The following is a 25,783-nucleotide window of genomic DNA, read 5'->3' as shown; positions in this document are numbered from 1 at the left end:
CAGCCAGGTCTAGGGACCCTCCCCGTGCACGGATTTCGTGCCCTGGGCCTCTAGTATGACATATTATGTTATATACTATATATATAAAACACTATAAACATTGTCTTATAATCCTTTAAAAAACACTGTGTAACTGGTAAGTGATCATACAGGGTGTCCCCAAAAATGTATATGTACTTTGAATGATTATAAAGTCGGTGTTTATTAACATACAGTTCATTTTCAAAACCGAGTTATTAGCTGCTAAAGTGTATATACATGTTTGGGGGACACCCTATTGATCGCATTTTTCTATTTCTTTCTAAGTGAAATAAGCCCATCTGAGAAAGACATGTATCACGTGATCTCACTTCTGTGTGGAATCTAATGAACTGACCAACAAAATAAGACCCGGAGGAGGGGGGCATGGGACAGACGGACATGCCTCGATGTGGGGGTGGGGGGCGAGCAGAGATAAACCAAAGAACTTATAGGCACAGCCCACGGACACAGGCAATTGGGGGGGCGCGGGGGTTAGAGGCTGGGCAGAGAGCGGTAAAGGGGGGGGAATGGGAGTCATCTGTAATGCTATCAACAGTAAGATATATATACTAAAATAATAATCATTTGAAATCTCACAGGAACACCGTAAGACAGGTGGGTGTTCATCGGCACGGTCATTACTGGGTGATTTAAACCACGTTAACCTACCTTGCCAATAAAAGCTACCAGGACCTCCAAGGAGCACTCTGTCGGCCTAGATGAAATCAAAACGAAACGGTGTATTTAAAGGCAGGAAGCTTTAAACACCGGGAGCAGTGAAATACACACAAGGGCGCCATCTACGCACACGTCTGCACGGAACACAGATCCACAGACATGAAAGCAAGCGGAGTCCTAAATCTCAGACGTATCCCGCACCGCCTCGGGCATTCCCGACGTACCCTCTCTAAAACACAGCACAAACGGGACGTTAAAATACATTCATCGACTATGTGAACGTTAACGAACACCGCACCACGCCTACAGAGTTTCTGTGGATCGTGGCTGCCGCACGAACTTGGTCTGAAGGTCGTCTGTCACAGGATTCCAACACGGGAAAAGTCACTCCTTAGTACCGCACACATCGCACTTGTGACGACCCGGGCAGCCTTCCTTCCTAACATCCTTACAAATGTTTCCGCTAAAGGGACACGGCTCGTGTCCTGCAGGAGGGAGGCGAGGAAGCCCACTTCCAGGGCATGTTACACATACAAGTTCCTCCTGACCAGCATCCCTTGGACCTCCAGCAAACTGCGAGGACCTAACTCGGGGATTCGTGTTGACGCGTCCCATTTCGGAAGTTTCTTCTTGCTGGAGGCGCAAGAAATCACGTCCCCCTCCGAGTGTTCGCAGAGCCCTTCCCAGCTTTCCGCGGCCTGCGGCCTGCGTGGCTGTGCCGGAGCTACTTCTAGGTCAGGGGTGGGCAAACTTTTTGACTCGAGGGCCACCATGGGTTCTTAAACTGGACCGGAGGGCCGGAACAAAAGCATGGATGGAGTGTTTGTGTGAACTAATATAAATTCAAAGGAAAGGAGCGGAGGGGAGAGCAAGAGAACCCTCCACTCTTTCGGCTCCGCGGGCCGGATAGAACAGCCGAACGGGCCGGATCCGGCCCGCGGGCCGTAGTTTGCCCACGGCTGTTCTAGGTCGTCTGCTCTAAAATGACACCGGTTCTTCAGACGTGAGGGAAGAACGTGAACCGTTAATTCCGCCATGACTATTCAATGAGAGTATTTCTACAGGTGTAGGCAGAGGAAACACGGGCACTTATTTTAAAAAGTGCAGTAGCCATCTGAAACTACATCACGCAAGTTTAAACCTGATTCATATTTATTACCATACCTTATCTCTTTGTTTGCCTTCTTAAATTCTGAACTGAGTAAATTCTGAATTATGAATCTCAAGTTAAGTAAATTAAAATCAATTACTTAGTAAGGAGAGAGCTAACTGTAATTATCAGTACCTAGCCTAGAAGAAAAGATCTAATAAAATATAAAACATTTTTAAGCAAGAAAATGATAGTTGATGCTTTAATAAATTTAAGGCACGCTTCCTCCCGTTTTCTAAGAAAGCCGTAGTAAGCTTTCCAAGGAAGCTCTACTTTTAATCCATCAACACATTGGTGAGACTTCTCTAAGAAGTCATTCATATTCTCAACTTCATATTCAAAATGCCCAGACCCCCCACCCAGAAATACCCACACAGACCAGACCCCAGGAAGGAAAATGCTCAAGACACTTTTCCTTTGAAAACATAAACCCAGTTCTTGTTTTAGGAAAAAGATCAACACCGTCCACTCTGGAAAGCACGTCAGCCTCGTTACAAATACGCGGACCCTGAACACCCGGCCTGGTCCGGCCACGCGCTGCTTCCGGTCGGCTCGGCGCCCGCAGGCACGTGACAGGCGGCAAATGCCCGCGTGTCTCAGCGTTCCCGTAACGGAACTCGAGCTCCGTCACAAAGCTCCCCACGGCAGCTCTTGGGAAGAGTCCACTTCCAGCAAAACCAGAACATCTCACCGGAAATGTTCACGGCGAGTCACAACAGCGATCGGCCCTCCGCTGAGACTCCCCCCCCCCCCCCCCCCCCCCCCCCCCGCTCTCCGTCCCCACGTCGAGGCCAATCCCAGGAAAAGCAGCATCGAGGGAGCGAACGCCAAGAACATCGCACGCCGGGGTCACGTCCGCTCGCTGTTTGCATGGAACCAGCAGCCGTCACCGAGCAGCTGAAGCATCGACCCGTCAATTTTAACCACGACCGACAGGACGGTGGCCTGCACCCGCGTTTAGTCTTCAACGAGAACTTACTTTCGTGAAATCAATGCTGAATCCTCCTTGACAGAATCCCTGTCCGTCAGCATCAATGTTCTCTAAAAAAAAAAAAAAAAAGATTGGAAATGTACACAAGTCCCCACACAAGAAAACCACACCAACGAGAACAGCTCTGCATCACTGCGATGGGGGGACAGCGCTCGCGTCTCACTCGCTCGGGCACTCACTCACGGGGCCGCCGTCGCGTGATGAGAAGGTACACGCGTGTCCTCTCGGCGAGGACCACGGCGGTGCAAGGCCCCAGCCAGGCCCCAGGCAACAGGAGAAACAACGAAGATGCTGGCTTTCAAACTCCTTACTTTTAATCACAAACCACAGCGAGATTTTATCACACACACACACACACACACACACACACACACACACACACACCGCCCAACAGATATAAATAAAACCATTTCACAAAGCACTGTTACCATTAGTATGTACCGTACACTCTGCCGTTTTGTAGTTATCACATTTCATTCCTTTTTTTTTTTTTTTTTTTTTTTGATGACGGGCTATGACCCGCTATTTTGACGTCATAAAACAATGATGAGCCCTAACCAGTGTGGCTCAGTGGATAGAGCGTCGGCCTGCGGACTGAAGGGTCCCGGGTTCGATTCCGGTCAAGGGCATGTACCTTGGTGGCGGGCACATCCCCAGTGGGAGGTGTGCAGGAGGCAGCTGATCGATGTTTCTCTCCCATCGATGTTTCTAACTCTCTCTCCCTCTCCCTTCCTCTCTGTAAAATATCAATAAAATATATTTTAAAAAAAACAAACAAACAATGATGAGCTGTGATCTGAGTTAAAAACTCCCCTTAAAATTCCTGTTTCTTATTGTTATGAACCTACAGATGGGAGGCCCTTGCACTAGCAAAGAAATACATACATTCCTAACACATACATTTCTTTTTTTTAAAAAAATATATTTTATTGCTTTATTACAGAGAGGAAGGGAGAGGGACAGAGAGCTAGAAACATCGATGGGAGAGAAACATCCATCAGCTGCCTCCTGCACACCCCCCACTGGGGATGTGCCCGCAACCAAGGTACATGCCCTTGACCGGAATCGAACCCGGGACCCTTCAGTCCGCAGGCCGACGCTCTATCCACTGAGCCAAACCGGTTTCGGCCTAACACATACATTTCTTACGTACACTTTATAGCCAAGAACAACACCAAAATCTACTTAAAAAATAGTCCCGGACTTCGGGGGACAGCCGGAACCTAACTGATGTTCTGTGAGATGCCAAACACGAGCCTCTCCTCACCACACCTTTAGTTTTGGGGCCGAGGAACGTGGACGGCGTCCAACATGACACTGTCACGTACTTGTACGTAACAGACTCCATCATTCCACTCCTGGGGGGCGACGCTTTTTGGGGGGTGATTTCTGGGCAACTGGTCTCTACACTGAAGTGAGATTAAAGCGTGAGGAACGGTGTACTAGAGCGGACGTAGGCGTGAACCCAGAGACTCTCCCTTCTTTTATTTCGAGGATAACGGGGAACCGTGAACAAAAGGCTACGTCTTCGCGCGGAAGGAATTCCCTTTCCTTAATCTACTTCTCAAGCACAGCTGGCACTCAGTATTCCCCCACGTCCAGGTGTCCCAAGAGCGACGACACAGGGACGTGCCTTGTGAAGCCATCACCCTGGTCCCATCGAGGAATCCTGAGAGCCGCGGTCGCCACAGAGCAGTAACTACGCTTCCGTGCGGCGGTATTTGCCTCCCAGATAGAGGAACCGAAACAAACCCGTTGTAAGTCATCAGGACCACGTGCAAGGACTTTTGTCAAATACCCCCACCAAAAATGTGGGAACTGCCCCAAGATGACACACTTAATATTCCAAATTTAGATTTTTTTTATTTTTTTTTTTTACTTTTTTAAGAAATAAACCTCCAGAGTGTCAAGTTACCCCGTGTAAAATTTCCTACCCGAAGGCTGGGGTTTCCAGCGTCTGTGAAGTCACACGGAGGAAATCTCTCCGACCTCAAGCCAGACGTGCATTTCCTCTATTCAAGTCACATCGGGGGGACGGTTTCAGACTAGTTAGAAGGACGGCCTCTCATCATCGGACTCCCTAGGCTTGCCAGAACACCCCGGTAGAAACCACCACTGCCCTTTACAATTTTCCCAACAGGAACACTATTTGTTTTTAATGGGTGTGGGTTTTGTGGTTTTTTTTTTAAATTGATTTTTAGACAGAGAATAAGGAAGAGGGAGAGAGAGAGACAGAAACATCCACGATGAGAGAGAACCATGGATCGGCTGCCTCCTGCACGCCCCACATGGGATGGAGCCTGCAACCGAGGCACCTGTCCTGACTGTGAATCGAACCCTGACCTCCTGGTTCCCAGGTGGACGCTCAGCCCCTGAGCCACGCCGGCCGGGCGGGAACACTGTTACACGGAGTGTTTATGTCACTGTTGACCATCACCTCCTTCAGAGGGAGCTTGTGTGGTTATCCTGTGGACCATGGCTCTCCCCCTCACTGCAGCCTGACGGTATCAGCCACAGCCATGCTGACGGTGACAGGAGAGCGGCTCCCGTGTACGCAGCCTCACGGAGGCCGGGCCTGTGCTAAGTCCTCCCTGATGGCGTCCCACTGTCCACAGCTCAGACAGGGAGGCCGGGTCTGTGCTAAGCCCTCCCTGCCAGCGTCCCACTGTCCACAGCTCAGACAGGGAGGCCGGGCCTGTGCTAAGTCCTCCCTGCCAGCGACCCACTGTCCACAGCTCAGACAGGGAGGCCGGGTCTGTGCTAAGCCCTCCCTGATGGCGTCCCACTGTCCACAGCTCGGACAGGGAGGCCGGGTCTGTGCTAAGCCCTCCCTGCCAGCGTCCCACTGTCCACAGCTCAGACAGGGAGGCCGGGCCTGTGCTAAGTCCTCCCTGCCAGCGTCCCACTGTCCACAGCTCAGACAGGGAGGCCGGGCCTGTGCTAAGTCCTCCCTGCCAGCGTCCCACTGTCCACAGCTCAGACAGGGAGGCCGGGCCTGTGCTAAGTCCTCCCTGCCGGCGTCCCACTGTCCACAGCTCAGACAGGGAGGCCGGGGCGAGTGCTAAGTCCTCCCTGCCAGCGTCCCACTGTCCACAGCTCAGACAGGGAGGCCGGGGCCTGTGCTAAGTCCTCCCTGCCAGCGTCCCACTGTCCACAGCTCAGACAGGGAGGCCGGGCCTGTGCTAAGCCCTCCCTGCCAGCGTCCCACTGTCCACAGCTCAGACAGGGAGGCCGGGGCGAGTGCTAAGTCCTCCCTGCCAGCGTCCCACTGTCCACAGCTCGGACAGGGAGGCCGGGCCTGTGCTAAGTCCTCCCTGCCAGCGTCCCACTGTCCACAGCTCAGACAGGGAGGCCGGGGCCTGTGCTAAGTCCTCCCAGCAGGCGCGGCCCCACCCCTCCTGGATGCGGACCCTCTGGAGCCACCCCGGGGACGGGAAGCCAACTGGACGTGGAAACCGAGAAGGAGCTGTGTCCCAGCACCGTCCTCGTCAGGAGCGGGGACACGCGCCTCCGTCGGGGCCTGGGAGTGAGACGGCACGTCCTCGGCACCGCAGCTCCGCACTCGCAGAGCAGAGAGGCCGGCCCACTGTGCGGCGGCCTGCGACGCGGCAGAAAGCCCAGAGCCCGCGTCACCGGGACCCAGGGAAGCTGCTCCCACCGTCAGCAGCCCAGGGTGTCCACGCGGCTCAGGGGCTGAGCGCCGACCTAGGACCCAGGAGGTCACGGTTCGATTCCCGGTCAGGACACAGGCCCGGGTTGCGGGCTCCATCCCCAGTGGGGGGCGTGCAGGAGGCAGCAGATCAGTGATTCTCTCTCCTCATGGATGTATCTCTCTCCCTCTCCCTTCCTCTCTATCCATTAAAAAAGAAACTGTACTGGTCTAAAGCTCTCACACCTGAGTACCCATCAAAGTCACCTGTGGAATTTGTTGAAAATGCAGGTACCCAGGCCTGCCCTGGTCCTACTGCGTCAGAATCTCTGGCGTCTGTTAGAAAAGCTCAGCCTCGCCCTGACCGGTGTGGCTTAGTGGATAGAGCGCCGGCCTGCGGACTGAAGGGTCCCGGGTTCGATTCCGGTCAAGGGCATGTACCTGGGTTGCGGGCACATCCCCAGTGGGGGGTGTGCAGGAGGCAGCTGATCGATGTTTCTCTCTCATCGATGTTTCTAACTCTCTCTCCCTCTCCCTTCCTCTCTGTAAAATATCAATAAAATATATTTTAAAAAAAGAAAAGAAAAGAAAAGCTCAGTGGAGCTTCTTGTGACTAAAAGTGACTAAAAGCACACGCTGCCCACATCGCGTATTAGTGGCCACCAACCACGGGGGATGGAGACTCCTTCTTCGGGAGACGTGTCCTGACGTCACGTGAACAGGACTGGCCTCACTTCGCTGTCATCAAACACGACAGCCTGTCTGTAAACGTTACCCCCCCCACACACACACACACACGCACACGCACACGCACTCACACGCACTCACATCCTGAACCATCCAGGCCCCCAGCCCCGTCCTCAGAGGCGGGCGCCCACCCCACACGTACTTGACCGGCACGGGGCGTACTCCACGGTCCGCGCCCCGTCCTGCAGGAAGCAGGTGCCCACGGGCTCGCGCTCCTGCTTGGTCTCGGTCCTCCAGTGGTACAGCGGGGCGCAGGCCTGCCGGCAGAGGGGCAGTGAGCGGCGTTCCCCGGCAGCCCGCGTCCCAGGCCGTCCGCCTGCCTCAGGGCCGCCGTCCCCCGACCCGGGCTCTGCCGTACGGAGGGCGCGTGTTTCCAGCCACGGGCAGGACAGGAAGGGCTGGGGAGAAGGTCTTGACGGACAATCTGGGGCCCAGGACAGGCCCCGGGGACACCCCCCACCCTGAGAAAGTGAGCACAAGAGGAGCCACTGGAGGAGTGGCCAGCGAGAGGGCAGGCAGCCAGGCCAGGATGGGGTGCGCAGCCAAGGAAGGGCATGACTTCAAAAAGAGGGGTTGCCAGGCCAGTGTGGCTCGGGGGTTGGGTGTCAATCCATGACCTAGAGCAGGGGTGGGCAAACTGTTTGACTCGAGGGCCACCATGGGTTCTTAAACTGGACCGGAGGGCCGGAACCAAAGCATGGATGGAGTGTTTGTGTGAACTAATATAAATTCAAAGTAAAGGAGCGGAGGGGAGAGCAAGAGAACCGGATAGAACCGCCGGATCCGGCCCGCAGGCCGCAGTTTGCCCACGGCTGACCTAGAGGGTCACGGCTCAATTCTGGTCAGGTGCCCAGAATGCGGGCTCGATCCCCAGTGTGGGGTGTGCCGGAGGCAGCCAATCAATGATGTTTCTCTCTCCTTGATGTTTCTCTCTCTCCCTCTCCCTTCCTCTCTCTCTAAAAACCAATAAAAACATATTTTTTTAAAAAAGGGAGGGACGGCTGACTGGGGCTGAGGGGGCAATAAAACAAGTTGCATTGTATCTCAAGGACCGGAAGTCGGGGGAGGAGGGTCTGGCTGTGCCCACCTGCACCTGCTGGGAGGCTGGGAAGAAAATGAATTGAAGGAGTGACATGGTTACCATAGAAACGACTTTCTAAAAGAGGAGCAAGGGAAAGGGCCGGGGTACAGGAGAGGAGGAGGTGCTGCATTTCTATTTATTCGTCTTATTTTCATTTTTTCAAACATTTTTTGATCGATCTCAGAGAGGAAGGGAGAGGGAGAGAGAGAGAGAAACATCAGCGATGAGAGAGGATCCTGGATCAGCTGCCTCCCGCACGCCCCCCACTGGGGATCGAGCCTGCAACCCGGACCTGTGTCCTGACGGGGGATCGAACCCTGACCCTCCTGGTTCATGGGTCGAAGCTCACTCGCTGAGCCACGCCAGCCAGGCGGTTGCTGCATTTTTAAAGAGAGGGGGTGCTCAGGGGGTGATTAACGCAGCGTACACCCCTCCTAACCCTGGCTGGGGGAACAAACTCCGGGAACTATCGGGGGAGGGCAGAGATGGAAACGGGGCGGGAAGGTGGGCAGCGCAGGAACCGGGCCTGTGGAGAGCGGGGAGCGGGTTGGGGGGGGTGGGGGGGGGGGGCCTTGGACCAGTGCGGTCCTAGCGCCTTATTCCCTGTGCCCCCGAGCACAGCGTTACGCTCAGCTCTGAAACATGCAACTCCCGCCGAAACCGGTGTGGCTCAGTGGGTAGAGCGTCGGCCTGCGGACTAAAGGGTCCCGGGTTCGATTCCGGTCAAGGGCATGTACCTTGGTTGCAGGCACATCCCCAGTGGGGGGTGTGCAGGAGGCAGCTGATCGATGTTTCTCTCTCATCGATGTTTCTAGCTCTCTATCCCTCTCCCTTCCTCTCTGTAAAATATCAATAAATTTAAAAAAAAAAAAAAACATGCGACTCCCTTCGCTTCCACATAAACGGACTGCGAAGGACCATCCAAAAACACTCACCAAGATCTTGTCCTGCTTGGACCTCACAGACGCGCCGAACCACTGATGGGACTTAAACTCCAACGGGTCGTCCTTGGCATAGTCTCTGTTGCCTGAAAAACAGATGCTGTGAGGGATGAGCACCAGGCAGCATACTCTCAGCAGAACAGCTGGTTTGGTTTCAACGCAGCAGGTCTGACAGCGGGGCGCTGCTCTGTCCAACACGGCACCGCTTATGCATCGCCTGTACTTGCCGTCTCACCGGGGACGATGGCTTAGAGATGCCTGAGGCCGCAGGCGTCCTCACACCACGGCCCCCGGGCCACAGGCGGCCCGCCGAGGACATGGATCCGGCCCGCCGGGGGCCGCTGCCTGTCCTGCTTAGCAGCCGACGCGTCCCGGGCCCGCAGTGCACATAGGAATTTGTTCCTAGTTTTTTTTTGTTTGTTTGTTTTTTTAATATATTTTATTGATTTGTTACAGAGAGGAAGGAAGAGGGATAGAGAGGTAGAAATATCAATGAGCGAGATACATCGATTAGCTGCCTCCTGCACACCTCCTACTGGGGATGTGCCCGCAACCAAGGTACGTGCCCTTGACCGGAATCGAACCCGGGACCCTTCAGTCCGCAGGCCAACGCTCTAGCCACTGAGCCACACAGGTCAGGGCCATAGTTTTTTTTTTAAACTATAGTCTGGCCCTCCCGCGGTCTGAGGGACCGTGAACTGGCCCCCAGTTTAAAAAGTGTGAGGACCCCTGGATTAGGGCCTCATTAACCTCATCGGTCGCCCTCAGGCAGACGCGAAAAAGCCCCAGCAATTCAAGTTTTCCGGTTGCTAAACCGTAAAATAACTGACTACAAACAAATACTCCGGGTTACCGACGGGGCGCACAGCAGCGCAACCTGCGGCATAAAGGCATCTACGGAGACACGGCCGTGAGACGCGCGGCAGACCACCAGCAGCAGCAGGCCGCCGTCAAGGACCGGGAGACAGGACGCTGCTCGGGGGGAAGGAACCCGGTTCGCGATTAGAAAGGCCAACGTGTCTCCTTCAGGCCGCGCCGCTGCGAACGGTATTCCCACAGTCCCAGGCGCTGCCACGGACGGCAAGGAAACAGTCCTCCGGGAGGGATGTGGAGGCGCACGCATGGAGTGCTTTGGTGAGGGAAGACCTGTTATTTTGTTATTTTTTTATTTTTTTAAAATATATTTTATTGATATTTCACAGAGAGGAAGGGAGAGGGACAGAGAGTCAGAAACATCGATGAGAAACATCGATCAGCTGCCTCCTGCACACCTCCCACCGGGGATGTGCCCGCAACCAAGGTACATGCCCTTGACCGGAATCGAACCCGGGACCCCTCAGTCCGCAGGCCGACGCTCTATCCACTGAGCCACACCGGTCAGGGCACCAGTTATTTTTAATCCCGTTCGTTCCGTTTAAAATCCCCGCCATAACCAGGCTGTGTGAGCACGACGGGGAAGTACAGCAGACCGGGCGATGTGAAGAAGGCAGGCCCACATGTGATATCATCCGGGGCTCGGTGAAATCTGCTCCCTAAGTCGCACCCGTGTAAGGGAGCATGATGGTCATTCAGTTCCGTTTTGGGGGGACCTGACACTCACCAAACAGACATGAAGAATTCAGGAGAGCCAAAACCGGTGTGGCTCAGTGGATAGAGCGTCAGCCTGCGGACTGAAGGGTCCCGGGTTCGATTCCGGTCAAGGGCATGCACCTTGGTTGCGGGCACATCCCCAGTGGGAGGTGTGCAGGAGGCAGCTGATCGATGTTTCTCTCTCATCGATGTTTCTAACTCTCTATCCCTCTCCCTTCCTCTCTGTAAGAAATCAACAAAATATACTTTTTTAAAAAGAGGAGTCAGAACAGCAGAGCCGGAAGGAGGCACCATGAAGGCCACGTCCCCGGGAGGGTGTGCGGCTGTGCGTGCACCGAGCCGTCTCTCCCACGGGGCCAGGAACCAAGGCCTCCCCTCCCTCCACGCGAGTGTGCGAGGTCGGGCTGAGCAGCGGAGAACACAGGCCCTTTGAGGGCGCCCCCCCCCCACCCCCGTCAATGCCGGCTTGTTCCCCCGGGGCCGAGGCGGAAGGGCTCCTGAAAGCATCTAGCCGTTTAAGACAAAAACTCTTTGCTGGCGGCTTTTGTTTTAAAGCCAAGTCAGTGTTAAGCCTTAAAAAAAAAAAAAAGGGGGACGTGTCAGGTCAGAGCGGCCCGGGAAGAGGCTTTAAAGGATCACAAGAAAATTCCGTTTTGGCAAAACAGTTCACGTGTTCAAACAGCAACGGACGGCGCGGGTGCGGGTCACCTGGAAACACGGGGACGGGACCGGCTGCCGCCCGCTCTCCAATGGCCTCGTTCTGCGCCAGGGAAGGCAGGCCCCCTCCGGAGAAACAGTGTCCTTCCAAAGCAACGCCCGAGCTGGTGTGGCTCAGTGGGCAGAGCGTCGGCCTGCGGACCAAAGAGTCCCGGGTTCGATTCTGGTCCAGGGCACGTACCTCGGTGGCAGGCTCCTCCCCGGCCTGGGCCCTGCCTGGAGCGCGTGCAGGAGGCGACCAACCATGTGTGTCTCTCACATCGGTGTTTCTCTCTGTCTCTCCCTCTCCCCTGCAGTCTCTCTAAAAACCAAGGGAACGCATCCTGGGCTGAGGATTGAAAAAGGGAGGAGGAGGAAAGAAAGGCTTTCACACAGGTACAGACTTCAGAGGCTGACCCACCGCCACGAGGGCGGGTCTCGGGCCCAGCTCTCAGACTCGCCAAGGCCCAGAGCCCCAGCACGCCCGGCGGGGCTGACCGTCCATCGGCAGCTGCTCCGGCTAAAGGCGATTCACCGGCCAGGAGCCGTGTGGGCAGAACCAGTGCCCTCCACAGCTCAGGCCCTCGTGATCAGGAGTCCCATGGGCAGGGAGGACAGGACAGGCGTGTGGTGACCATTCTACGGGGAGAACTTCGATGGAGGGTCCCATCGGCAGGGAGGACAGGACAGGCGTGTGGTGACCATTCTACTGGGAGAACTTCAATGGAGGGTCCCACGGGCAGGGAGGACAGGACAGGCGTGTGGTGACCATTCTAAGGGGAGAACCTTGGATGGAGGGTCCCATGGGCAGGGAGGACAGGACAGGCGTGTGGTGACCATTCTACTGGGAGAACCTTGGATGGAGGGTCCCACGGGCAGGAGGACAGGACAGGCGTGTGGTGACCACTCTACTGGGAGAACTTTAATGGAGGGTCCCATGGGCAGGGAGGACAGGACAGGCGTGTGGTGACCATTCTAAGGGGAGAACTTCGATGGAGGGTCCCACGGGCAGGGAGGACAGGACAGGCGTGTGGTGACCATTCTAAGGGGAGAACCTTGGATGGAGGGTCCCATGGGCAGGGAGGACAGGACAGGCGTGTGGTGACCATTCTACTGGGAGAACTTCGATGGAGGGTCCCACGGGCAGGGAGGACAGGACAGGCGTGTGGTGACCATTCTACTGGGAGAACCTTGGATGGAGGGTCCCATGGGCAGGGAGGACAGGACAGGCGTGTGGTGACCATTCTACTGGGAGAACCTTGGATGGAGGGTCCCACGGGCAGGGAGGACAGGACAGGCGTGTGGTGACCATTCTAAGGGGAGAACCTTGGATGGAGGGTCCCATGGGCAGGAGGACAGGACAGGCGTGTGGTGACCATTCTACTGGGAGAACTTTGATGGAAGGTCCCATGGGCAGGGAGGACAGGAGAGGCGTGTGGTGACCATTCTAAGGGGAGAACTTCGATGGAGGGTCCCATGGGCAGGGAGGACAGGAGAGGCGTGTGGTGACCATTCTACTGGGAGAACCTTGGATGGAGGGTCCCATCGGCAGGGAGGACAGGAGAGGCGTGTGGTGACCATTCTACTGGGAGAACTTCGATGGAAGGTCCCATGGGCAGGGAGGACAGGTCAGGCGTGTGGTGACCATTCTGATGGGAGAACTTCGATGGAGGGTCCCACGGGCAGGGAGGACAGGAGAGGCGTGTGGTGACCATTCTACTGGGAGAACTTCGATGGAAGGTCCCATGGGCAGGGAGGACAGGTCAGGCGTGTGGTGACCATTCTGATGGGAGAACTTCGATGGAGGGTCCCACGGGCAGGGAGGACAGGACAGGCGTGTGGTGACCATTCTACTGGGAGAACTTCGATGGAGGGTCCCACGGGCAGGGAGGACAGGACAGGCGTGTGGTGACCATTCTACTGGGAGAACCTTGGATGGAGGGTCCCACGGGCAGGGAGGACAGGTCAGGCGTGTGGTGACCATTCTACTGGGAGAACTTCGATGGAGGGTCCCATGGGCAGGGAGGACAGGACAGGCGTGTGGTGATCATTCTAAGGGGAGAACTTCGATGGAGGGTCCCACGGGCAGGGAGGACAGGACAGGCGTGTGGTGACCATTCTACTGGGAGAACCTTGGATGGAGGGTCCCATCGGCAGGGAGGACAGGACAGGTGTGTGGTGACCATTCTAAGGGGAGAACTTCGATGGAGGGTCCCATGGGCAGGGAGGACAGGACAGGCGTGTGGTGACCATTCTACTGGGAGAACCTTGGATGGAGGGTCCCATCGGCAGGGAGGACAGGACAGGTGTGTGGTGACCATTCTAAGGGGAGAACTTCGATGGAGGGTCCCATGGGCAGGGAGGACAGGACAGGCGTGTGGTGACCACTCTACTGGGAGAACCTTGGATGGAGGGTCCCATCGGCAGGGAGGACAGGACAGGCGTGTGGTGACCATTCTACTGGGAGAACCTTGGATGGAGGGTCCCATGGGCAGGGAGGACAGGACAGGCGTGTGGTGACCATTCTAAGGGGAGAACTTCGATGGAGGGTCCCACGGGCAGGGAGGACAGGACAGGCGTGTGGTGACCATTCTAAGGGGAGAACTTCGATGGAGGGTCCCACGGGCAGGAGGACAGGACAGGCGACTTGATCACATACAACGTAACACCCCCGTGTGGACAAAGGCAGGCACACGCCTGTAACACAGTAAGTCACAAATGACCTGCAGCTCATCCCACTGGTCACGAGATGTCGTGCCCGAACACACAAAAGCCCCGGGCATCACGGGTCCTCCTCCGTCTGAGGAAAACCTGAGCCCGCTTAGGTCCTTTTGGGGTTTTCCCAGGTCAGCCGCGTGTGCAAACAGCAGCGTCGCATGCACACGGCTTCCCACGGAGAAACCAGGCATGTGACCCGCGGCCCCCGGGTCGGTCTGATGCCTGACACCCACGCTGGCACCGCTCACGACGGCGAACGAAACCAGCAGCCCGCGTCCCGGGTCCCGTGTCACCGACTGTCCTTCCCGGAGCGGACGGGTTGCAGGCCCCGCAGGAGGTAACACCACGGAAACAAGCGTTCCTCCCGCCAGCTTCTCCTAAACCTCCGGCGGAGCCAGCAAGCCAGGCCCCGGGAAAGCGTGAAGCTCCTGCACCTGCAGAACGGCACCGCGCCCTTCCCTACGCTTCCACAAACATACACAAACATACCACACACGTGCGTGCGGGGTTACATGTACAGGGTGTCCCCCCAAACTGTATAAAATGGAAATGAGTATTTACTCATTCCAACGGGCTAAATCTGAAAAGAAAGGAACATCCATTGAGCTGTCGGCTGTTAAAGCTGTTCATTTTGGGGGAACACCCTGTACTTCATTTCACCGATCTAAATGCAAAACTTATTTTTTTTTTTTTATTGATCTCAGAGAGGAAGGGAGAGAGAGAGATAGAAACATCCATGACGAGAGAGAATCAGGGACCGGCTGCCTCCTGCCCGCCCCCCACTGGGAATCGAGCCTGCAACCCGGGCCTGTGCCCCGACCGGGAATCGAACTGTGACCTCCTCTCCACAGGTCGACGCTCAGCCCGAGCCAGGCCGGTCGAGCCAAAACTTATTTCTTATTTCTCGTCTCCCTTATGCTCTTCTTCTCCTCGCTATCACAATCCTGACACAAGTTTGTCCCTACAGATGAAGTCCCAGTGTTACCACAACCGGAACACGTCACTTTCCCAGTGAGTTTTGGGTGAGAATTTTTTAAATTATTTTATTGATTTTTTACAGAGAGGAAGGGAGAGGGAGAGAGAGTTAGAAACATCGATGAGAGAGAAACATCGATCAGCTGCCTCCTGCACACCTCCCACTGGGGATGTGCCCGCAACCAAGGTCCACGCCCTTGACCGGAATCGAACCCGGAACCCTTCAGTCCGCAGGCCGACGCTCTATCCACGGAGCCACACCAGCCAGGGCTACCTATCTTGCTTTATTAAAATTTCACAGTTAAGGTAAAGAAAGTACTTTCAAAAATCAATATTCTCAGAAGATCGAACGGGGCCCCGGCAGCGGCCTTACCTGTGGCGTCGAACACGATGGGCTGGCACCTGCGCTGGGACGACCAGTCGCACTTGAGGACCTGGCCCCCCTCCACGATGCCGGGCTGAGTGGTGTTGGCCTTGGGCGCGCCCACCAGGAGGGACATGCTGAAACGAGGGGGGGAGGGCGTCAGCGGGCAGGAAGCAGAGGCTGGTGCCAAGGTCCCTGCGGCTCCCCCCCCGCCCCCCGCAGGCCTCCCGCTGCTCAGGCGCCTCCAGGATGACCCTGTGAATGCCCCCAGCCCTCAGGGCGCGCGCTCTCGATACACCACCTCCCCGGGACCCACGTGCGCCCCGCCAGGCGACCTGCTCCCCCTGAACTCGAGATGCAGGAGAGGCAGAGGGCCCTGGGCGCAAGGCTCAGCCGTGGGGTCAGCTTCCAGGCGGCCCGGCGTGGGCTCCGTAAAACACTCCTAAAATCCTCCCCAGGGCCCGGCGTGGGCCCCGTAAGACACTCCTAAAATCCTCCCCAGGGCCCGGCGTGGGCCCCGTAAGACACTCCTAAAATCCTCCCCAGGGCCCGGCGCTCTCTGTGGGCAGTCCGCGTACAGAATGCATCCATTTCCGCGCTCCCGTGTCCATTTCAGCCCCGTTTCTGGGGCGGTCGCTGCCAGGTCCCCCGCCTAGTGTCAGCGCTGGCTGCAGGGACGCTGCGTGCAAACCCGCCCTGACACCGCCTGCACCTCCAGACTCAGAGCGGACCGCACCCCCCCCCCCCGAAGCGCACCACGTGGCGCAGCGTGGCCCCTCATCCCGGCCCCCCCGACTCTGCGAGAAATCGGCCTCGCTTCCTGCAGCAAGAACCATGCCCGAGAGAGAAATCAGACGGGCGTCCGCCCAGGAGCCCTCGCCGCCCTGCTTCTAGAGCGGAGCCCGTCACCGTCACCGGAGCCCGTCACCGGAATGTGTCATGGCAGCAGCACGCCGGTGCCACGCAGCTTCCCCGCTGCCTGGGAGGGGTCACTTTTGAGTGACGATGGGGAGAAGGCGCATCTCAGACACGGGGACTTGTCAGGGTCCGGGTGGAGAGGAGGGCGCTCGCCGTCGTCCCCCGACCCACCCACAGCGCAGGCACAGAGCACCCAGGAGCTCGGTGTGGGGGCCGGCGGGGCGGGGCCGGCGGGGCGGGGCAGCTGGCTCTCAGGACACGCCTGAAGCCACACGCAAATTCCCTTCTGGACCCTCAGCTCACTCCGCGTCACACAGCCTTTCAGGTCTGTGGTGGTTAACCCGCACAGAGGATGTTTTTCCCGTGGCTTTTCGGAGTGGATTGGGGGGGGGAGACATTGATGTGAGAGAGAGAGAGAGAGAGAGAGAACGTGGAGAGTCGACCGCTGGCCTCCTACCGCGCCCCGACCGGCAAGTGGGGAGGGAACCCGCACGGCGCAGGTCCTCGTCCTCGACCGGGACTCAAACCCACAACCCTGTGTGCGCAGCCCACACCCAAACCACTGAGCCGCACCAGCGAGGGCCCACCTTGTACAGTTTTTTATCAGAGCCCTTTCCCCCTTTCCATCCACTACTTCCTTGGGTGCAGAGGGCGCGAATTCATCTCTGCACCTGACACACAGCAGCAGCCAAGGAGCGATTTCCCCACGGCCGCGAAGGAGCAAGGAACTGCGGTATCTACGGGGTGAAACGCACAGCAGCCAGCTGTCACCGCCTCCGGGACCTGAAGAAACCGTCTCCTCACCAACAAGCACCGGGGAACTGCCTGTAAACTCAGCGCATCGGGACTCCGGACGCTTCGCCCCGAGGGCGAGCCCCGTGGGAGGCAGCAACAAGGCTGCCTTTCATCCAGGCACGAGGGGCGGCCATCAGATGGATAGACGGACAGACACGGGTGTTCGCCGAGTCTCCCTAAGACACCTCGTGTGCAGTCCTGCCCACGGGCGAAAACGGTGGGACCCCATCACGGGAAGTGTGAGCACGGGCGGTCCGGACTGTGAGGATCCTGGGGGGAGGGAGCCCAGGAATCAAGTCCTTGGTCTAAAACAGCGGTCGGCAAACTCCTTCATCCACAGGGCCAAATACCAACAGGACAACGGTGGACATTGCTTTGGAGAGACACATGTTTTAAACGTAAACGTCTTCTAACGCCACTTCTTCAACGTAGACTCGCCCAGGCCGTGGTAGTTTGTGGAAGAGCCACACTCCAGGGGCCAAAGAGCCGTATGTGGCTCACGAGCCGCGGTTTGCCGACCACGGGTCTAAAATGTCAGCATGTGGCCCTGACCGGTGTGGCTCAGTGGATAGAGCGTCGACCTGCGGACTGAAGGGTCCTGGGTTCAATTCCGGTCAAGGGCACGTACCTTGGTTGCGGGCACATCCCCAGTAGGAGGTGTGCAGGAGGCAGCTGATTGATGTTTCTCTCCCATCGATGTTTCTAACTCTCTATCCCTCTTCCTTCCTCTCTGTAAAAAAATCAATAAAACATATTAAAAAGAAATAAAATAAAATAAAATGTCAGCATGTGCCCGGCCGGCGTGGCTCAGGGGTTGAGCATAGACCTATGAACCAGGAGGTCAGGGTTGGAGTCCCGGTCAGGGCCCATGCCCGGGTTGCGGGCTGGATCCCCAGTGGGGGGCGTGCAGGAGGCAGCCGATCCATGATTCTCTCCCATCCTGGATGTTTCTCTCTCTCTCGTTCTCCCTTCCTCTGTGAAATCGACAGAAACATGTAAGAATAAGTAAGTAAATAAGATGTCAACATGGACTCTCAGTGACTTTGGAGAGTGTCAGGGAAAGTTCTGAAACGTGAAAACGGAGACGGAGAAGGTGAACCGCCTCGGATGAACGTGAAAGGGTGCAGGAGGAGGCGTGCGGAGGAAAATGACCTGTCTGCGGGGAACCAAGTATGAGAACCGCTGGCAGGGTCGCCTAGGGAGGGCAGGTGGGAGGGGCCGGGAGACGGGGAAGAGGCAGGGGCTGAGGGATGGAGGGAGACACAGACCGGAGCCTCCGAGGGGCCACCAGCAGGATCCCTCCGGTGCCCCTACGACCCAAACTGTCCCTTTCAGGGCAGCTGCTCCGGGGAGTGTGGCCTTGACTCCCAAGGAGGGGCGGCCGGCAAACAGGGACAAGCACACTGTGTCCAAAGGAGCAGCTCTGTGGCTGCTGCAGCACCAGCTCCTCTCGCAGGTCAAGGGCATGAACCTTGGTTGTGGGCACATCCCCAGTGGGGGCGGGGGGGGGGGTGGTTGCGGGCACATCCCCAGTAGGAGGTGTGCAGGAGGCAGCTGATCGATGTTTCTCTCTCATCGATGTTTCTAACTCTCTGTCCCTCTCCCTTCCTCTCTGTGAAAAATCAATAAAATATATATTTTTTTAAAAAAATACTTTAGATGAAATTTGCTTTTCATCCAAGAAACGCTACGGAGGCAGCACGCTTAGGATGCAGCACAGGAGCAGCAACTGTGAATCCTACACGCTGTCCCCTCTCCTTTATCCCGTCCCGTGAACCTGGGGCCTGAATCAGGAGCAACCAACACAGGGCTTCACGTCTAAGTCACGAGGCTCCGGTCTACGTGCGAATGTGGTTTACGGCAAGGAAGGAGCCGAGGCGGCCAGGGCGCCCCGAAGCGCGTGGAAATGAGCTTTGTGTCCAGTGCCGTTCGTACCGAGTTCTAAAAATGGTTACAACGTGAGGGGAGAAAGGGACGCGAGTACCTCCCTCCGGATATTTTTTTTCCATTGATTTTTAGAGAGTGGGAGGGAGGGAGGGGGAGAGAAATAGAGAGAGAGGGGGAGGGGGGAGAGAGAGAGAGAAAGAGAGAGAAGCATTGATGTGAGAGAGACACATCCATCGGTTGCCTTCTGCACGTGCCCCGACCAGGGCAGGATCGACCAGATACGTGCCCTTGACCGGAACGGAACCAAACCTGGGACCCTTTGGTGCTCGTCCAAGGCCCTACCCCAGGGGTGGGCAAACTTTTTGACTCGAGGGCCACCATGGGTTCTTACACTGGACCGGAGGGCCGGAACCAAAGCATGGATGGAGTGTTTGTGTGAACTAATATAAATTCAAAGTAAAGGAGCGGAGGGGAGAGCAAGAGAACCGGATAGAACAGCCGGATCCGGCCCGCGGGCCGTAGTTTGCCCACGGCTGGCCTACCCACCGAGCACACGGCCAGGGCGGGCGTGAGCGTCTGAAAGTGCAGGTGGAATGGGGCTGAAAGGGCCTCGCCCCCCTTAACACAGCCCGGCCCTCCCTCTGGCCCGGGGAGGGAGACCCTATGGAGGAGACTTTAGCAGCCGAACTCCCGCAGCAAAGGGTGCTCCTGAGATACGTCTCCCAGAAGCACGGGCGATGTCAGCAGGCTCAGGAGCCCGAGGGTGGGCACAGGGGCAGGGCCCGAGCGCCCCTGACATGCTCGTGCCCACGACGGGGCGGAGGGGCCGGGGACAGGCCCAAGGAAGGGATCCAGCACCTTCTGCCTGGTGGACTAACCACCGGCTAATATTAGGGGAGTGCACATCGAGAGAAAATTAATTAGAAGAAATATTTTAGAGGCCGGGAAGGGACCGCGGGAGGGCTCCAGGGCGTGTCCAGCCCATCTCGCCCAGTCCCCATCGGCCGGACCCAGCAGCGAGCTATCCTACGGGTCGGAGCTTCTGTCCCCTGGTGGTCAGTGTGCATCATAGCGACTCCAGCCGTGGGCAAACTACGGCCCGAGGGCCGGATCCGGCCCGTTCCGCTGTTCTATCCGGCCCGCGGAGCCGAGAGAGCGGAGGGTTCTCTTGCTCTCCCCTCCGCTCCTTTACTTTGAATTTATATTAGTTCACACAAACACTCCATCCATGCTTTTGTTCCGGCCCTCCGGTCCAGGTTAAGAACCCATGGTGGCCCTCGAGTCAAAAAGTTTGCCCACCCCTGGACTAGCCGGACAGTCAACGGACAGTCGGTCACTTAGCACATTAGGCTTGTATGATACAGGATCGGATTTCAGAGAGGAAGGGAGAGGGAGAGAAAGAACTATCAATGATGAGAGAGATGATGGGTCGGCTGCCTCCTGCACGCCCCACACTAGGGATCCAGCTGCAACCTGGGGCCTGTGCCCTGACCGGGAATCGAACCCTGGCCTTCCTAGGTCGACGCTCAACCCCTGAGCCACACCGGCTGGGCTGATTTCTGTTTTTTTTTTTAAATATATTTTATTGATTTTTTACAGAGAGGAAGGGAGAGGGATAGAGAGTCAGAAACATGGATGAGAGAGAAACATCGATCAGCTGCCTCCTGCACACCTCCTACTGGGGATGTGCCCGCAACCAAGGTCCATGGCCTTGACCGGAATCGAACCTGGGACCTTTCCGTCCGCAGGCCGACGCTCTATCCACTGAGCCACACCGGTTTTTATATTTTTAAGTGAAGCTACCCCTAGAGCTCACGAGCCTGCCAGTCACAAAGTCGCTGACGAAGATTTCCAAGCACTGTGCGAAAACAAACCAGGCTGGGCCCTGCCTTACCCTGGGAGTCCCTGTGGGAGGCCCCGTATCCTGGGAGGTCAGAGCAGAGTCAGCAACTTCAGTGACTCATCAACCGTGACTCACCCAGCGGCCCAGCCAGGAACCGGGGACGTCTCATGGCGACCGTTCCCCATGACCGCACGTCCCGCCTTTACTGAGCCGGGAGGGCTGCCTCCGAGCTCAGAGCCGGTCCACAGAGCGCTCCGAGGCACCCGGGTGCTAACGCGCTACGTTCAGTACCAACGCTCGACAAAAAGACCGTGCGTTTTCAAAAACTGTCACAATCTCCGTGCAAATCGAACCCGAAAGAGCAGGCTTGGGAGCGACTAACATCCCGGGTACCGTAAAGGCACGCCCTGGGAAATACCTGGAGATAAGAATTTAAAATAACAGGTACGGCCGACACACGATGAAGCCAGAGCGGGGAGGAAACGTGGCCCCGGGTCAGTGCCTGCGGCGATCGCTTTGGGAAAATCTGTGACGGCTCAGAGAGAGCTCTGAGGCGGAAAACACCAGATACAGCGGAGTTCCCCACATCAGCCATGCCCAGCTCCCCCAGCTGCTTCCGCCTCATTTCCTGCTGCACCCGAGGTCACCGGCGTGCATGCGCCCCAGCATCAGACAGGCCAGGGGCCTCGGTCCTGCCCGGTGCCCTGCGGGACGGAGAAGTACTGAGGTCATCTCCACATGGGGCGTGCGCGCGGGAAAAGCGGTCCTCTCTGATCGCTGGTATCACATGACCGTCCCACCCCCCAAAACACAGTACTTTAAACTATAAAAATGGGGGAGGGGGGGACAACCAAAGGACTTGTACGCATGCATATGAGTATAACGGATGGACACAGACACTGGGGCGGTGGGGGCGTGCCCCGGGTGGGAATGGCTGTGGGGGGGGGCGGGATGGGGAGAGGGGTCGATTGGGATAAAAGAAGGCATAGGGCCGAAACCGGTGTGGCTCAGTGGATAGAGCGTCAGCCTGCGGACTGAAGGGTCCCGGGTTCGATTCCGGTCAAGGGCATGTACCTTGGTTGCAGGCACATCCCCAGTGGGAGGTGTGCAGGAGGCAGCTGATCGGTGTTTCTCTCTCATCGATGTTTCTACCTCTCTATCCCTCCCCCTTCCTCTCTGTAAAATGTCAATAAAACATATTTTTTTAAAAAAAAAGGCCTATGTAAAACTTTAGGCAATAAAAAAATAAAATACAGAAACACATGGTTTCCATTTCTGAGACCTGGAAAGACCTCCAAGAACAGCTTTCCCTCTAGAAAACAAGACTTAAACATCAAGAGGCAACCGGTGGGCCCTGGCCGGTGTGGCTCAGTGGACAGAGCATCAGCCTGCGGACTGAAGGGTCCCAGGTTCGACTGGGGTCAAGGACACGTGCCTCGGTTGCAGGCTCCCGGCCCTGGGCCCTGGTCGGGGCGTGGGGGTGCAGGAGGCAGCCAACCAACACATCCATGTTTCTCTCGGTGACCCCCCCCGCCCCCCACCCTTCCACTCTCCCTAAAAATCAAGGGATACATACCCTGGGGTGGGGACGAACGACAGCACGAAGGCACCCAACGGACACGATTACATCACTAACCCTAAGGCTGACGTGGGGCAGGGCGGTGGGAATGACGTCACTGTCCGGTGAAGTCCAAGACCACGTCCAGCCAATTCCGTCCCTGGGTCCCTGGGTCTGTTCCCAGCCCCCAGGCCTCTGCACACGATGGGCCGTCTGAACAACAGCACAGGTGGCCCCCTCACAGTCACCTGCTCACCCCAAATGTGCAAAGGCTCCTCCCAGAGTGAGGGGACCACGGGCTGGAGGGACTGTGCGGTCCCTTCTGTCATCAGTGCCTGGGAGGGGGTCACTGGGGAGGGAGGGGGTCAATGCGGGAGGGAGGGGGTCAATGAGGGGAGGGAAGGGGTCAATGAGGGGAGGGAAGGGGTCAATGAGGGGAGGGAGGGGGTCAGTGCGGGGAGGGAGGGGGTCAATGAGGGGAGGGAGGGGGTCAATGAGGGGAGGGAAGGGGTCAATGCGGGAGGGAGGGGGTCAATGAGGGGAGGGAAGGGGTCAATGCGGGAGGGAGGAGGTCAATGCGGGAGGGAGGGGGTCAATGCGGGAGGGAGGGGGTCAATGAGGGGAGGGAGGGGGTCAATGCGGGAGGGAGGGGGTCAATGCGGGAGGGAGGGGGTCAATGAGGGGAGGGAGGGGGTCAATGCGGGAGGGAGGGGGTCAATGCGGGAGGGAGGGGGTCAATGAGGGGAGGGAGAGGGTCAATGCGGGAGGGAAGGGGTCAATGCGGGAGGGAGGAGGTCAATGCGGGAGGGAGGGGGTCAATGCGGGAGGGAGGGGGTCAATGAGGGGAGGGAGGGGGTCAATGAGGGGAGGGAGGGGGTCAATGAGGGGAGGGAGAGGGTCAATGCGGGGAGGGAGGGGGTCAATGCGGGAGGGAAAGGGTCAATGCGGGAGGGAGAGGGTCAATGAGGGGAGGGAAGGGGGTCAATGAGGGGAGGGAAGGGGTCAATGAGGGGAGGGAGGGGGTCAATGCGGGGAGGGAGGGGGTCAGTGCGGGGAGACGGAGGGCGGACAGAGTGCGGGGGAGGACGGGGAGACAGGGTTTCAGTCTGCGAAGTGGAAACCCACAGGGCAGGCTCAGGGTGCCGGGAAGTTCGCGGTGAAGCTGACCGGGCCCGGCCGGCCTGGGTCCACCTCCCAGGTCCCGAGTGTCCAGCCCCGGTCGCTCCCAAGTGTCCCTCCAGGGCGAGGAGGGAGGGGGCTGGGGCAGCGCACGGGGCTCCGCTCCCCAAAGGCTCCGTCCACCGGACCCTACACCCGCGGGGGGGGGGGGGGGGCAGACAGGCGCCGGCCTCTCCCCGGTGTCCCCCATCCCTCTCCCCGGCGTCCCCCGCTCCCTGTCCCCAGCGTCCCCCGCTCCCTCTCCCCGGCGTCCCCCCATCCCTCTCCTCGGCGTCCCCCATCCCTCTCCCCGGCGTCCCCCGCTCCCTCTCCCTGGCGTCCCCCGATCCCTCTCCCCGGCGCCCCCCCGCTCCCTGTCCCCGGCGGCCCCCCCATCCCTGTCCCCGGCGTCCCCCCCCATCCCTCTCACCGGCGTCCCCCGATCCCTCTCCCCGGCGCCCCCCGCTCCTTGTCCCCGGCGCCCCCCATCCCTGTCCCCGGCGCCCCCCATCCCTCTCCCCGGCGCCCCCCCGCTCCCTCTCCCCGGCGTCCCCCGATCCCTCTCCCCGGCGCCCCCCGCTCCTTGTCCCCGGCGCCCCCCATCCCTGTCCCCGGCGCCCCCCATCCCTCTCCCCGGCGCCCCCCGCTCCCTCTCCCCGGCGTCCCCCGATCCCTCTCCCCGGCGCCCCCCGCTCCTTGTCCCCGGCGCCCCCCATCCCTGTCCCCGGCGCCCCCCATCCCTCTCCCCGGCGCCCCCCGCTCCCTCTCCCCGGCGTCCCCCCATCCCTCTCCCCGGCGTCCCCCGCTCCCTCTCCCCGGCGTCCCCCCATCCCTCTCCCCGGCGTCCCCCCCCATCCCTGTCCCCGGCGTCCCCCCCCCCATCCCTGTCCCCGGCGCCCCCCATCCCTCTCCCCGGCGTCCCCAGCTCCCTGTCCCCGGAGCGCGGGGCGGGCGGGGCGCCCCCCGGCGGACACTCACGAGGCCGCGCTGGGCACGAAGAAGTCCACGGCGAAGCCGAAGAAGCTGCCCTCGGGGCCCGAGAACTCGGCGGGGCTGTCGGCGTCCAGGTTGAAGGCGCCGCCGAGCGGCAGCAGGAGCCCCAGCAGGAGCGGCAGGCGGCGCGGGCGCGGCGGCCCCAGCGGAGAGGCCATCCTGGAGCGCCTCCGGGGCGCACGGGCCGCCAGCGGGGCGCACGGGCCGCGGCCTCCCCTCCCGCGAGTCGCAGGCGGCGCAGGGCGCAGGGGCCGAGGTCCGAGCGGCCGCGGGCGAGCGGGGCGCGGGGTGCGGGCGGCGGGGCGCGGGGTGCGGGCGGCGGGGTGCGGGCGGCGGCGCGGGCCTCTCCTCCTCGGCTGGGACCGGCGCCCCGCCTGGTGCTGGGGAGGGAGGGGCCGGGGGTGGAGCCGCCGGAGGAAGTGGGGGCGGAGCCGCGCCCCGGGGCCGCGGCCGATCCACTTCCTGGGCGCCTTCTGTCCGGGAGCAGCGTCTGTCCCGAGGTGGGGGTGGGTGGGGGGGGTCGGGCCCGCCCGCGCCCGCGCCCCAACCCCGGCGCCACGGACCCCTCCTCCCCGCGGGCCGGGAGCTGCCGCGACTTGTGCTCTGAACCAGGGCAGCTTTATGGGCCCCTCCGGCTTCTGCTCCCTGCGCGCCCCGGGGGTCCCCCAGGAGCCTTCGTGTAGGTGGTCGTCCCCCCAATCCCCCCTCAATCCCCCCAACCCCTCCACTCACACTCACACATACACACACACACACACACACTCACACATACACACACACACACACACTCACACATACACACACATACACTCATACACATACACACACACACACTCACACATACACACACACACTCACACATACACACACATACACTCATACACATACACACACACACACTCACACACACTCACACACACTCATACACACACACTCACACACACACACACCTCACACACACATGCACTCAAATACACCTCACACACACACTCACACATACACCACACACTCACATACACACACACTCACA

At 58.6% G+C, this 25,783-nt stretch overlaps 1 protein-coding gene across 2 annotated transcripts in view; it reads right to left on the bottom strand.

Moving 5' to 3' along the window:
* The window catches only part of ITGAV (integrin subunit alpha V), a 62,372-nt gene extending 37,242 nt beyond the window's left edge, over nucleotides 1-25,130 (bottom strand). The window contains exons 1-6 of one of the 2 annotated variants that reach the window (XM_080668900.1): nucleotides 24,739-25,130; nucleotides 15,611-15,738; nucleotides 9,253-9,344; nucleotides 7,379-7,493; nucleotides 2,829-2,890; nucleotides 691-736 (exon numbers count right to left, since the gene is read on the bottom strand). In XM_080668900.1, the coding sequence (XP_080525026.1) occupies nucleotides 691-736; nucleotides 2,829-2,890; nucleotides 7,379-7,493; nucleotides 9,253-9,344; nucleotides 15,611-15,738; nucleotides 24,739-24,911 (616 nt within the window). In that variant the 5' untranslated portion in view covers nucleotides 24,912-25,130. Of the gene's footprint in view, nucleotides 1-690; nucleotides 737-2,828; nucleotides 2,891-7,378; nucleotides 7,494-9,252; nucleotides 9,345-15,610; nucleotides 15,739-22,620; nucleotides 22,716-24,738 lie in introns of those variants that run through there. The other variant, XM_080668899.1, reaches the window with a different exon arrangement.
* Between the last annotated feature and the right edge of the window lie 653 nt (nucleotides 25,131-25,783).

The sequence above is a fragment of the Plecotus auritus genome (assembly GCF_963455305.1).
Source record: "Plecotus auritus genome assembly, chromosome: 5".
Lineage (NCBI taxonomy): Eukaryota > Metazoa > Chordata > Mammalia > Chiroptera > Vespertilionidae > Plecotus > Plecotus auritus.
The sequence above is the reverse complement of the archived record's forward strand: the minus strand, read 5'-3'. Positions and strand labels throughout refer to the sequence as shown.